The sequence below is a fragment of the Dreissena polymorpha genome, chromosome 12 (genome assembly GCF_020536995.1).
Source record: "Dreissena polymorpha isolate Duluth1 chromosome 12, UMN_Dpol_1.0, whole genome shotgun sequence".
NCBI lineage: Eukaryota > Metazoa > Mollusca > Bivalvia > Myida > Dreissenidae > Dreissena > Dreissena polymorpha.
Window position 1 is genome coordinate 65,684,147 of NC_068366.1, and position 15,000 is coordinate 65,699,146.

The following is a 15,000-nucleotide window of genomic DNA, read 5'->3' on the forward strand; positions in this document are numbered from 1 at the left end:
GTAACGCATTTCTTATGTTTGTAAGGTCATTAGTCGAAATAACTCGATATTGAAATGCTTGATTCATTATGAGCGTTTTATTCGAACATTTCATCGCCGTTAATTCTTTTTCTAATGTATTCTCAATCTTCTTGAATGTTAGAAAACACATTTTTCTAAAAGCTTCACAGAATATCGCGAAGTCAGTGCTAAATTAATTGAACGGTGTAATTCAATTATTGGCGACGTATGTCAATATATCACCATCGCAAAATTGACCTATCAAGCAACAGCATACAAACCCTCGCCGTCCCGTCATGCTTTATTGATTGATGTTATGCGATCTCTGATTGGTTATTCATTTAGGTTTGCGATAAGGAAGGAAAACGCTATACCGAAAACATCTGTACACGGCGCGTAGTTCTTTCATAACTTGTGTTGTATTTAATACGGTAGACATTGGAATCTGTGTTAAGCAGTTATGGTGAATGCAACAATTGCTTGCACATAAACAGGCGCGAAAGTTATCTTGGAAATAATATTCATAAACAAAATGGGCGTGTTTACTTACAGACTGGATTTATTACTGTGCTTATTTTTGTTTCTTCACAAAGGGATTTCCGTATACTGTAAGTAGCTAAGCTGTTAATGGAAATTTAAAGTCATTACTTTATGTATACCTATTTAACAAAATTGTTAAGAGTCACAGTAAAAGAAGCATTGATTTTAATAAAGTAATTGTCCAATATAAGTTTTCTACTTCATGCTATTACGCGCTATATGTCAACTGTTAAGAATAGCGGTGTTTTAATACACTTATTTTTTATCTTCTATCATTTAAACAATGACCTCTTAAAAATGTGTGTGTGCACCAATGTTACTAACGTAGTTCTACATTGTGTCGAATAATCTAATGTTATAATTATGTTATTCAGTTAACTTAAATTCCGAAAAAGCATTTATGCAGATGCGTTTCGAACGAACATTAGGTACATTTTTGTGTAATATTATTTGGACAATACAACGTAATGCATTTTAACGACTACGTGCTCACAAATATAATAATTAGAGATATATAAATACTTAAATTAATTAATACTCTTCATATATCAAGACACATGCGATAAAGGGTGTTATTCTAATGGTAAGATTAATAATATTGTTATTTTACGATTATTCATTTATGTCGAAGATTGTGTCGCATTATGGTTTAAATCGTCACATGATGGGGTTTTTTTCTAAGTGATACTAACTATTTGCAAAATGTAATATATACCTATAAGTGTACATCAAAGACGAGGGAAATACAAACAGCACATCTATGGTTTTCAACACAAATTATCACTTGACTAAGAAAACATGTTCAATGATCGAAAATATTTTCACAGTAAACCCTATCGGTGCCGGTTACATTGCGTACATTGTTTCATACAGCCCTGGAAATTAAATAAGGCACCGATGCTTGTACCTGATAAAAAGATTCTCTAGAAAGAAGTGATTAAAGAACCGCTCTGTGGTGTCTTTATACAAGGTGTAGTCGTTGAAGTTATAGTTGTCCGATCGGAAAAGTGCAAAAAAAACAAAGAGCATTTAATTTAGACTTCAATTGCTGTAATCATTTTGTTAAATGTTCAAAAATAAAAAAAGGTTTTGTGGTTTATCATTTTGGTTTATTAAACAATATGAGGTTTACAGTTGATGTGATATTTCATGTTTGGGCAAGTTGCTTTACCTTCAGTGCAAGTAGATTTTGGCAGTACTGGCCCGGTAGGGCAAGTTGGTTTTTCGGTTAATGTTGAGCCCTGCGTAGAAGTAGAAGTAGTAGTTAAAAAAGAAATATAAGTAGTAGTAGTAACAGTAGAAGTTGTAGCAGTAGTTGAAGTAGTAGTATTAGTAGTAGTAGTGGTAGTATTTGTAGTAGTAGTAGTAGTAGTACAAGTATTTGTAGAAGTAAAAGAAGAAGTAGTTGTAGTAGAAGTAGTATTGTTGTTGTTGTTGTTGTTGAACAGAGAATCGTTTAATTTAGGCATAGAAGTTACAACGATTGTTCGGAAAGTTGCGTCATTGTAACTGTTTTATGTGTTTAAGCCAAAGAAAAGTCGTTAGTAATAGAAACGGCACTAGCGCAACTTAATATCGATAAAATAGGTTTCCTTTGACGTAAAATGATCCTCATAGCAACGCCATTACATCTTGACGGTCAATGACATGCTAATGGGTTGCATAAAGAAATTAGTTCACAATTTTAGAGACTTTAAATGACACATTAAGCACTTGACAAGAAACCGATATGTTCTAAATTGAAATTCATATGCTTTTGTAAAATTTTTGAAGTAGTTTTCACAAGCAGGTATAACGTACGCGATGGTTATTCAGTGACGACACCTTACGCGCTTGAGTTAAGCCCCGATTTCCCAAAACGGAGCTGAATTTTTTTTCAATGGAATCAAGAAAGTGTCTTTTATTCTATATTAATGTAGTTAGATGTTATGAGGTAAATTTTAATTTATAGTTTATTGTTTGAAATAACATTGATTCAAGTGTGAAATTTGTATCTACGGATCGAAACAAAATCATGTTTGAACAATAAGGCTTTGTTCGGACCGTTGCAATGCGGCGACCCAAGTTTATCAATATTTAATTCTGTTGTTGCGTGTTTAGTGCTGTGTCTAGTGTCTTTATACTTTCTATGACTGTTGAGATATTGGTCATTTGCCTATAATAACCGACCTCTTGCTAAGTTTTTTATCCAGCGGAAGATTCTATTTGAATATATTTGGAGACGTTTTTAAATTATTTTTTTATATAAACCGTCGAAATTTGCTAACTGTTACGTATACGTCTTTTGTTCAGACGATCTATTTTTCTAGATGAGAATTTCATCTGAAAGGTACCTATCCTGATGACGTTTTTGAAAGTGAGTTTCCACAGAAACGCAGGTGCACTCCTGGTAGGCCAACTATCAAAAAATGCTGCAAAATATTTTATTAAGTTGCTGAATGCAATATACTCTTTGTTTACTCTGTGAGTAGTGTGCATAAATTTCAATAAAATAAATGCATATCTTCAGTTCTAGACTGGTAATGAATAGTTGCTTTAGAATAACAGGAACAAGTCATATTTCTGCTAATACTCCCTGTTTCCGCTATGCTGTCAATATAACTTCAATATTTATCATTATGATGCATTTCTGTATCTATAAAAAAAATAACATTTCTTGTTAGCTTTAAAACTGGGAATGACAATCGATGACCATGAGTATGGAATTATTTGCCATCAACATCGCCATAAACATACAGTAATGTCAAAATGTATTTTTAATACTATATCCGATTTGAACGAGATGATTCGATATTTAAATAGGATCATGTGGTTATATTCGCCCTATTTGAGCACGCAACTTGTTAGGTTAGGTTAGTTTTTATGTTTTATGTTTGTACTTGAATAGTAGGTGTCTTTGTGAAGTTGAATGTATGACCTTCGGTAGTTGAAGAAAGGTATACACGGCGATGCTTGCTGAGCCTGGAAAGCCTTTCTGAGACGAGACGGTGTTTGTGTTTTTCGTTGCTTCAATCTCTCCGCGTCATAACGACGTCACTCTGTTTTCATCGCCTCAATACATCCGCTTCATCACGCCGTCACTCTGTGTTTACCGCTTCAATCCCTCTGCGTCATCACGACGTCACTCTGTGTTCGTTGCTTCAATCCCTCTGCGTCATCAGGGACGTCACTCTGTGTTTACCGCTTCAATCCCTCCGCTTAATCACGACGTCACTCTGTGTTCGTTGCTTCAATCCCTCAGCGTCATCAGGACTCTGTGTTAACCGCTTCAATCCCTCTGCGTCATCACAACGTCACTCTGTGTTCGTTTCTTCACTTCCTTTGCATCATCAGGGACGTCACTCTGTGTTTACAGCTTCAATCCCTCCGCTTCATCACGACGTCACTCTGTGTTCGTTGCTTCAATCCCTCCGCGTCAACAGGACGTCACTCTGTATTTACCGCTTAAATCCCTCCGCTTCATCACGACGTCACTCTGTGTTCATTGCTTCAATCCATCCGCGTCATCAGGACGTCACTCTGTTTTATACCCTAATCCCTCCGCTTCATCACGACGTCACTCTGTGTTCATTGCTTCAATCCATCCGCGTCATCACGACATCACTCTGTTTCATATCCTTATCCCTCCGCATCAGAAAGACGTCACTTTTTGAAGATTGGCGTTTTAACAACGGCATTTCTGAAACAAACAACAGAATAGAAGTGATCGTATTTACAATACTTTATGAGTCCATATTGAGTTGTCCCATAAACTTGAGTTATTATTTTGTAGGGATAAAACGAATATTTGTTTATTATTTATTGTTCTTTAAAAAAATTATATAGATGTATTGTACCTATAACAAAAGCACAATCTATATTTGTATGCAAATATTTGATCGTCATTTCGCCATCCAACAGAATCGAATATTTCACATTTGCAGTTCAAATGACTATTATAAATCGACGCTTAGTGGTATCGACATAATCATTATTGTCTCCTTTGATGTTGGGAATCGTTCTTTATCCTACCTGACACGTTCTCAGTAACCAATTCAAAATTCATTTATAGAGATTCCAGTCATACATTAAATGCAGTGCGTTTAATATCTTACACAGTTGGCAGTTACTATGGCAATTTTGTTCTCGGAAGACTTTATGAAAGTATTTAAATAATGTTGGACATTAAGTTTTTAGTTGTTCTTGTGTGACAAGTTACATATAGCACCATACCCTTATATTTTGTATTTGTTGCTCCAAATTTTATTGCTGACTGAGCCACGATCCTACTCTCTTTGAGTTGTCTAATTCACAATTCTGACAACATCGCGCCTTCTAGCTTGATGAGCGATTCTCCATTAATTTTCAATTTTCTTGTCATCATAACTCAAACGTTTTATTGACACAAGTTTTTATTTTGTCAGTAGTAATTTGACTTTTAAATTAAACAATCATGTACTTTATTATCGCTTTTGGTCGAATATCCCCCATGGGATACACGGTCAGTATGGACGCAGAATCGTCAGTGTTGCGTGAGAAAATATACATTTCCTGCTTTAAAGATGTTCAAACGCATACTTTATTTATTTAAATATTGTAAAAACCAAAAAACGACTACCGCTAATAACAAACAAATGTGATGTGCATCATCTGTTTTTTTTAATGTTCGTTGCACATACGATGTTTACTCTACCATTCTTTACTTTTATTTTAACTTCCTCGAGTTGTTAACGCAGTGTTACTCAAAATAAATATAATAAGCTTCACCCATGTCCATCGCGGTCATAGTGCAAGCATGGTCAACGGAAACTCGATTTAAAAAGTTCACACGATATACTTAATCGTTCAGGTGAGTCGGTTATCTGGTGAACACAAAATACCAAGTCTTGAAAAAGATTTTCTTAATAAAAAATAACAAATTATAATACAGACAACATGTAATACAAATCTTTTCTACCGAATCTCAGCCAGTTTAGATATGTTATATTATCGGTTTTAATGCTCGAAATAGTTTGTGTACATTGTATTGGAAATGAAGTGAAAATTTGTCTTACAATTTCAATAAGTATAAGTCACAAAACTGTCAAAATAGAATATTAATTTTGGTATAAATCTTTAATATTTATCATACAGGATTGTATTACTGGTCGGTGTATTCGATGACGATAAAAACAAAGATCTGTGTATGATATTTTTCTTTGGAATAGAGTTGTGAGCAGTCTAACTCTATGCATTATGTAGGTCTGACGATAATATACCTTTGCCTTTACAAATGTTATTCACTGTCATAAGCAGTGTTCATTCTGTAACATGTCCTTATTACCTTGTGCTTTTCGTGTATACAAATTAAAAAGATTCTGTACACATTGACTTGACCTGCATATTTCAAAGTTCGTTTGTTTGTTAATGTTTTTTTAAACCGTATAGACCGCTCTGGTTCTTGTTGTCACCTTTCTGTGTCTTAACGCATTGCCTTAGCATCAATGAATGTAAGTAATGTAATACTCACATGATGCCTATCAAATTATATCAAATATTTGGATTGACCATGCCAAGACGACGACTCCTGCTTTAATTAATTTATGTTTAAAATGTTTTTCGTTTACTGTCGTGACTAGTATAGAAAAATGGACAGTTGCATAACTATTATAATACTCTTGCAATTATATGTGTTTTAGTGATAATTTTTCTCGATTTTCTGTTTTCCAATATTCGCCAAACATAAATGATTTATGTTAAAAAGTATTCCGATTGATGTTCAAAAGTACAGACTCTATGGTATGATTAACATTTTAACAACAACTATCACAGCATTTTCACACTGATTAATCAAGATGTGGTGCGACTTATACTGCTTTTTTAAACATAATAGATCACCATGTAATTATTTTAAAAAAAAATACAGCCTTCAGCAAGAAAAATAGCTTACGCACTGCCCCAAACATTAATATTTCATTACCAATGTATACACATGTGTGTGCATTATTCAAGATAAACGTTTGAGACAGAGATCGATCAAATTAAGTGTTCGAAACACAATATTCTTTAAGTAATCATAGTTTTAATCCCTTCCCGTTGTTATTTGTAGTTCATCGCTGAACTGCATGTTTGTAATAGATTTCCACTCGCGATATAGCTAGAAACTCTCACGAAACTAAAGAAATGTGTTCGCTATCATAGCGGCATCTTTGTCCCTTGACACAATAGCGGCTAATTGGGCTGGAAATGCATGTTTTGAGACAAGAACTCTTCAACGCCACTCTAGCTTAGTACAAATCACAGACGCGTCTTTGAAAAAGGCGAACCCAGAACCAACGTTTCGGATGATAAAAAGCATTTCCACGGTGCCTATACCACGTGACTTTTTAAGATCTGTGTGGGGAGTAAAATATCAACAAAAGCGCGACGAAGGTAAGATTTTTAAGGATAACTTTTTTAATATGTCACCAATTTTAATGGGATAAAGTGGAGAGCCCGCTAATTCATGAGAGTTTTCTATAGGTATCATGATTTTATAAAACAAATAAGTATTTTTTCAGTAAAGTGCAACCGCGCGTTTGAACGGTTAGAAAAGGGTAGGATCAGTGTGGGGACATTGATTATTTTTTACACAAAAACATCACCTCTGGTGAAATTAAGAAATAAATTTTATGGGCGGAGCTTACACTATATCATTTTGCATCCATTTTCAGGTTTCTGTTATTTATTTACGAAACAAAATTCAAGAAAACTATTCTTACAGTAATATGATCTGTGTGGTATACGTTTTTCAACGGATCTGTGTGGTATACTGTTTTGAAGTTTTTCAGTTCTATTTAGTTGTTTAAGAAAATGCTTGTCAACAATGTATTTGAAACGGGATTTTTAAATGCGCTAGCACGTAAAACACATAATGGCTATACACTACGCTTGCAACCGCTTGTTGAACTAATACATAATTATGATTTACAGGCATGCTGTACAATCCCCATTATAATATTAAAATCTTACGCTGGAGCATCTTAAATCGATGACAAGTCCATGCTTACCTTAAATAAGTGTACACTTGATGTTATTGTATCAAATTCCATTTTTATTTTGGCGCCAAACACTACTGTCAGGTTAAGTAATGTATCGTATATTATTTTTGATATTATATTTGCTTTAAGGTATGGCTCAATGCTCCGAATGCGGAAAAATGTCGAAGACCAGAGCTGGATTATTGCGCCACATTAGGGGACACGCTAACTCTGGAAACTATAACTGCCTTGGGAAAGCATTTCAGGTAAAATTAAATACCTTGAAAATAGTAACATTTTTATACACTTATGCTAACAAACAGATGAACGGATTTTCTTGAAACAACACAAATATACAATATATCTCATTTCTCAGGTTATCATATATTTTGAAATAACTCAATAATCGTCAAATCGTTTGTAATTTAAAACTATCGAACGCGTGTCCTCAGATACTAACATTTTTTAAATAGTGTGTTTACGCACTGAAATGTCACGTGAATAAAATATGTTGTTTTTTTCTCAGGATGCCTACAATCTTAGAAGGCTTCAACGAACAAAGGACCCCAATGTCACGTGTGTGTACAGTGCGGCCAAGTACCTACTCGTGGCTAGAGAGAAAAGTGCAAAAAAGAGGGATTGGTGAAATGTTACCAGTGTGGGTTGGCAGTTAGGAGTGAGAATGACCTCAGAGAGCACGTCAATACCCATATGCATGACAAGTGTTACAGTAGTGAGGAGTGTTTCAAAACGTACAAACGCAAAACAAACCTTTCTCGATACGTGAGGACTTCACATAAATCCGTGAATATTGATTAAAAATCATAATAGTTTACAGTTTGTCTGTGTAACTTCATTATCGTTTTACGTTATTTTATTCGTTGTTTTACCTTTACTTTTCAAAATGATTCTAAAGTTATCCGAATTTGATTAATTTTTAGGTTTCGTTTTGTTCGTTTGTGTGTTTGAAATAATTCTCAAATAATTGTGCAATAATTTGGATTTACGTTATTCATTAATAAATCGCATCTGTGATTTGTATTATCGAATCTGTGATTCATTTTTAATTATAACTTAATAAAAGTTTTGCGATGTTTTTTCGTTGGTTTCAATTTTAAATACCGCTGTCACGAGCTAGTTCGATAATCATAAGCAGCCAGGGAGGGTTTCTAATACTAGGGATTTTCACGATTGCTTTACATAATTAACTGCCTGCTTATAATTACTCTAGGCCGTGGTAATTGACAGTAAACAATGTATGCAATGTGGTTGTGTATACAATACAATACTCCTTAATTCGAAATACGTCTTGACATTCTTCAGAGCTGCATCCATCCACAAAACAAGAGGAGAATCGTACATATAAATTCATATAATATAATTTTTATTCATTTACTTTTTATATTCTTTTCAAAATAATTAACGCTAAAGATAAGCATACACTTGTTACACTGAATACAACGACATAATTTATAACATGACATTATCACCAACACATGGCGAATGATTGTCAATATCTATACTATGTAATAAACTAATGCATCAATATGAATTCCATATATGAAATAAAACACACAAACACACACATATATATATGTTTCTACTATGATCAGTATTTTGTTTTTAATAAACATACCGTTTACCTTAAACTTTAAATAACAACAAAATGACAAGCCAATACGTCTGGTGGATTCTGTTTTATCAGTGTGTATTCCAAATTTGATTTTAAAACATACGTATTACTCAGGAAAGAACATGCCTTTGCTTTTTGTCAACCTGTGTAATATTTGACACAATTTCTATTGCAGAATTTGTGTCAGAATTAAAATGTCCATTGTGTTCGTCTATCCGCATTCTTATTGTTGGCAACAGTTTGCTATCGTTTCGTCTCGCCCGCTCCCACCTTACTCCTAGTGTCCCCTTCTGTATAGGATTCCTGTCTCGCGAAACTGTTTCCTCTATTTTTTCTTCCATTAACCCTTGTCCGCTCACTAGGGCCAAATAGGTGATTACTGAAATGAATGAATTTTTAAATAATAATAATAGATCTACCACTACTACTATTGCTACTACTACTAGTAGTAGTAATAGTTGTAGTAGTAGTAGTAGTAGTAGTAGTAGTAGTAGTAGTAGTAGTAGTAGTAGTAGTAGTAGTAGTAGTAGTAGCAGTAGTATTAGTAGTAGTAGTAGCAGAAGTAGTAGTAAAAGTAGTAGCAGTAGTAGTAGTAGTAGTAATTGTTGTATTGAAATAATTGAAATTAATTAAAAAATATATATATTGTCGTTATTATCTCAATTTATCCGTAAATTGTAGAAACACGGATACCACACAGATCCTTCTAAACACGTACACCACACAGATCATATTACTGTTAGAATATTTGTCTTGATTTTGTTTTCATAAATATATGAATGAAACCTGAAAAAAGAATTCAAAATGATATAGTGTAAGCTCCGCCCATAAAGTTTATTGCTTTATTTCACGAGAGGTGATGTTTCTGTGTCATAATAAAATAATGTCCCCACACTGATCCTACCTTTCTCTAACCGTTCAAACGCGCGGTTGCACTTTACTGAAAAAATATTCATTTGTTTTACAAAATCATGATACCTATAGAAAACTCTCATGAATGAGCGGGCTCTCCACTTTATCCCATTGAAAATGATGACATATTAAAAAAGTTATCCTTAAAAATCTTACCTTTGTCGTGCTTTTGTTGACATTTAACTCCCCACACAGATCTTAAAAAGTCACGTGGTATAGGCACCGTGATTTCGGTAAACTTATAATAAGATATGTGGTTCTGCAAACAATATTACTTAAAAGCTTAACATTAATCGATATGAATGCTTAAGTTTTTAATGGATATATTTACAAGTTGATAATTCATTCCAATTGATGTTGGTATGTATGTACCTATACTAGTTGAAATTAGAGTTGCTTGATTTTTAGTATGTTTCCTGATAAAAAATGCTGTATTCTATTGTTAAACCTGTTCAACTTAAACCATTAAAGCAACGTTATAATGATATAAAATTGAAACTGCTAGCTGCCAAAATATTGTTTGACGATATTATAGAGATAAAGCCTATATAATGCTTTTAGTAAATATATACTTTCGTTTTTTACACTTATGATTCCCGCCGTAGAAAGAGTACATTTGGATACTTAAGCCTTACACTAGGCGAGATTATTTGATAATTGTATTATTTCATATTCAAATAATTGAATTAATGATCCTAATTAAATGGGCCTTTTCACGTTTTGGTAAATTGACAAAATTCAAAAAACATTTACCATGCTCTAAAATATCAAGTATATGCATTATTTGACGAGATAAAAACCTGAACATTATAAAGCGTTGCAACGCGAAACGATTGAATAATTTGGAAAGTTCTGTTGTCGTTATATTTTGGGATACTGCGAGGATTGCTTATATAGGTAAAACATACATCCGCTTATAGCATGAGCAAGGATGGTCGAGTGGTCAAAGCAGGAGACTTTTTACTCCAGAACTCCAGGGGTCAGTGGTTCGAGCCCTGTTGGGGGTTACTTTTTTCCTTTTTTTAATTGTATTCGTGTTTGTTTTTTTTACTGGAGATTTTTAGGTAATATGTTTAAATTTTTCAATATAAAGCATTTACTAAAAAGCTTCAATACATGCCAAAATCTGTTAAAGGCCCCTTTAAATGCAATCAAGCAAACAAAGATATGCACGTGGTAACGGACAACGACATTCAATTACAGCTTTCTTTTTTAGAATTGTTAGATATTATAATGGTAAATACAACATGCATGTTCATGAGAAAGACATGAACATGAACTAGAAACATAAAAAACTAACACGTCCTCTTTTTTTGCTCGTTTACTTTATATATATACGTTAGAATGTTCTAGTGCGACATAAATGCGTCCGCTATCAAGCTCTTCTTCTATTGAGATGTCCTCCACCACTTAGTCAATAACATATTTCTTAGGGGCGTTTACAATTGATAACTCCCTAAATAATACTAGAGACCCCTCTTCATGAAGTCTAAGTGGCCTTCTACTAAAAAGAAACAATAACACTATTAGTTAATCAATACATGCTTCCAAGAATTCATAATATATATTGGTCCAGATTATGACTGTTAAGATTGCCAAACGAAGTGTTGTCTTATTGCATGTGTGACGAAAAGGTTTCAGGTTCAAATTAGATGGATCACGCTTCTTCCCGGTTACATAAGAATTACCTCCTTCAGTGTCAGATTTTTAAGTAAACAAAATTGAGATGTTAATAAAATAATTTAATAATGGAATAAGTAAGTTATTGTTCGTGTTTTATTAAGTAGTTTTAGAGCATTTTATATAAGACATGTGTCTAGTAAAATACTGCATATAATTTCGGCTCGTTTCTCAGACGGTGAAGGATTATTCCATAAGTGATATTCCCCGTAGAATAAGGAGGGCAATAGGGGAAGCTACGTCAAACGCAAACGGAATTCGGTAACGTCGGTAGTTTCCGGATCATGCCTTTTCGTTGGCTAGGTTGCGCTCGGTTCGCCTGTATGTAAGGGCTTGCAGGTTGGCAAAATGGTCACTTACGTTGACTTTAAACGGTGCTGCCCGGGCTGCAGGAAGCTCCATTGAGGGCTCGGTGAAGGATTACAGCGTAATGAAAGCTGGAAGTAATATACATTGTACTCGTGGAAGTTTCATTGAAGGCAACGGTCTCTTGTTCGTCGCACATTAACTATTCGTGGCGACTTGACTACTTTTTAGTTTTCTTATGAAAAGCCTTAAGAATATCATTTAATTATATCGTTATTTTGTAATTAGCCTTACCAGGGCTTCGGAAGGCACATCGTCTTGTTTTGTGAGGTCGCGCACACAGCGCTCGGTGGTGGCCCCACCGAAGGAAGTAGTACTCCTGTTTTTATAATTTCCATCTGTAAAACGGGTATTGTTTGCGGTAAATTGGTGTTGTTTTGTGATTTATATATTTTCTCTTACTAATTGTCTAGTATAATTTATAATTGGTATCATTATAAATATTACGTATGCGAAATAGTACTGACATGCTTAATAATCAAAACCTGGACAGAATTGTACAAGCTGAACTGCTAATTTGATTTGTATTTATTGCAATAACATATATATTTGGACTTCAGAGGCGCATTTATTAGTATGGACATTTGGTGTCTGTGCTGTCATTAACATTTGATAGAAACATTTCTTTTCCACTTAACCCCTTTCTCATGTTTTCGCAAGCATCTTAAAATGTTATGAACGCATTTTTTCCAAAAGCGTCGCGCAATAAGCCCTATTTAAATTTAACGGTGTAATACAATATTTGACGTAAGTCAATATATATCACCATCGCAAAATTGACCTATCAAGCATCGGCGTAAAACCCGAAGCCGTCCCGTCCTGCTTTATTGATAGACGTTGGGTGATCTCTTCATTCTTTATTTTGTGGTCGGCGATATAGAAGAAACACGCTTAACAAAAAAACATGCAATGTGCCTTTTTGCCTATTACATGTTATTTGTTTTATAAGCGCATCACAAAACAATTCTATTGCTAATGGTTTGCATCTTTCCATTAAGTGGTATATTTCCGAAGACATATTGACTTTGGAACAATAAATGACAAAGGCTTTCCTAATGGAAGAAACCAAAAAACTATCCCTATGTTTTCTCAATTTCCAAAAATATTGTAACAAGGCCGAAACATTTATCATATTAAATTCCTATAGCAAGGGTTTGAAAAGGGTTTTAAACAATGCATCAGTAGGGTTTATGCAAGTTTTGATGTCTACGTAGTAAAGATGGCATATGCGTGTTGGTATTACTTCAAACAAGTTTTTTATCAGGGATTGTTGTATTGTTAAATATATTAATTTTGACTATGCATATTCTATAACCACATTATTTTTCGATGCATATACGACCTGTTTATTGACAGATCAGCTTTCAAAGGGAATGTTGGTAGGAGGTTTATATATACTGTGACGCAGAGATAAGAAGGTTATTGTTTGTGTAAAAACATATTCCTTATTATAGTACTCAATTTATGTGAAACCATTTTGGTTTTGCAAGTGGCGCACAGACACACCCCTTTATCGAAACAAAAATAAAAAATGTTGAAATAAAACAAGTTTATAATAATTCAGTTTAAGTTAATAGAAAATATTGGTCGTATTGATTGCACTATTATATAATGTCAATACAAGTTGCAAATAAAATAATTTTCACGGCGCTCTCTATGTACACACAAAATGATTGTTTTATGTTTTTAAGAGTATGTCCCCGCATTGTATTGTTCACACACCGATGAATGCAGAAAAAAACATATTCAAAAAGTTGTATTACAATAGGAAACATGAAAATAACATTTGTGTTAACTTTCTTAAGGTTACATCGGCCATCTATACACAAGCGTTTGTATAAAGGTTCAGTTTCGATTTCATGTTCTTCGAATGGCATATCACATGCGCCAAACAATTACGTTATTTGGCTTAAGCTGGGTTCCCACTGCCGATCAGATCAACTCGATCAAGCCCGACCAAGCTGTCGGGTACTGGTCTGGTTCGGTCGGCATGAGTGGTCGGAGTGGTCGGGTAGATCGGCATTGGTCGGGCTTTCTACCCGATATTTTTTGACATGTCAAAAAATATCGAGTAGCGGTCGAGTAGGAAAAGGATCGAGAAGCGCTCGGGAAGTGGTCGTGTATTAATCGAGTAGAAGATCGAGTTGATCGTGAAGCAATCGTGTGGCGATCGGATTGACATCTTTTACACGATCTGTACCCGATCCGCTCGACCTCTACCCGAGTTATTTTAGATCGTAACACGATCTACTCGACCTCTTTTCGATTTGATATACATATTTACTAGACTGCTACCCGACGGCTACTCGACCGTACACTATCACTTCCCGATTGCTATTCGACCATACACGAGCTCTGTACCCGATCCGCTCGACCTCTTCCCGAGTTATTTTAGATCGCTTTGTACGACTGTAGTACGACAATTACGATCTGGTCGTGTGAAGATCTGGTGGCGATCGAGCTGAGGTCCACTTGGTCGAGCTCAGATCGTATAGGACTCGCGTATAGGTCGAGATGATCGAGCGGAAATCGGTAGGATGGTTGAGTGGACGTCGTGAATGAGTCGTGTGGGGGTCGTGTGTAATCGTCAAGAGGTCGAGAATAAGACGTGTATACCCTTTTTAGTTGAGCTTGGCCGGGTTTGGTCGGGAAATTTCGATGATCGGGATGATCGAGTTGATCGGATCGGCAGTGGGCACCCACCTTTAAAATGATTGAAAAAACAATGCCATTGCCATTCGCAAACAAATATTGTCGTCATTGTGCATTTTTGTTATAAAGCAAATAGATCACAAATATTTTCTAATAAATTTACTTAAGGAGTGGATTCATCGAGAATTGAAAAAAGTCTTGTGATCGGTTTATCTGATCAAAATGCAGCGCTAATATGTA

At 34.7% G+C, this 15,000-nt stretch overlaps 2 protein-coding genes across 2 annotated transcripts in view; both read left to right on the plus strand.

The window, feature by feature from the left end:
* Nucleotides 1-382: 382 nt before the first annotated feature.
* Nucleotides 383-15,000, plus strand: part of LOC127852243 (limbic system-associated membrane protein-like) — a 471,770-nt gene continuing 457,152 nt past the window's right edge. The window contains exon 1 of the mRNA XM_052386137.1: nucleotides 383-608. Coding sequence (XP_052242097.1) covers nucleotides 533-608 — 76 coding nt within the window. The 5' untranslated portion in view covers nucleotides 383-532. The remainder of the gene's footprint in view (nucleotides 609-15,000) is intronic.
* Nucleotides 7,386-8,318, plus strand: LOC127852250 (zinc finger and SCAN domain-containing protein 26-like). The gene is made up of 2 exons (XM_052386146.1): nucleotides 7,386-7,783; nucleotides 8,044-8,318. The coding sequence occupies exons 1-2, from the start codon at nucleotides 7,670-7,672 to the stop codon at nucleotides 8,161-8,163; spliced, it is 234 nt and encodes a 77-aa protein (XP_052242106.1). The 5' UTR covers nucleotides 7,386-7,669; the 3' UTR covers nucleotides 8,164-8,318.

Excerpts from the sequence above, each read along its gene's own strand:
- LOC127852250 (XM_052386146.1), top strand. The coding sequence starts at position 7,670 with ATGGCTCAATGCTCCGAATGCGGAAAAATGTCGAAGACCAGAGCTGGA. Across the intron at positions 7,784-8,043 it reads GCCTTGGGAAAGCATTTCAG|GATGCCTACAATCTTAGAAG; the intron begins GTAAAATTAAAT and ends TTTTTTTCTCAG.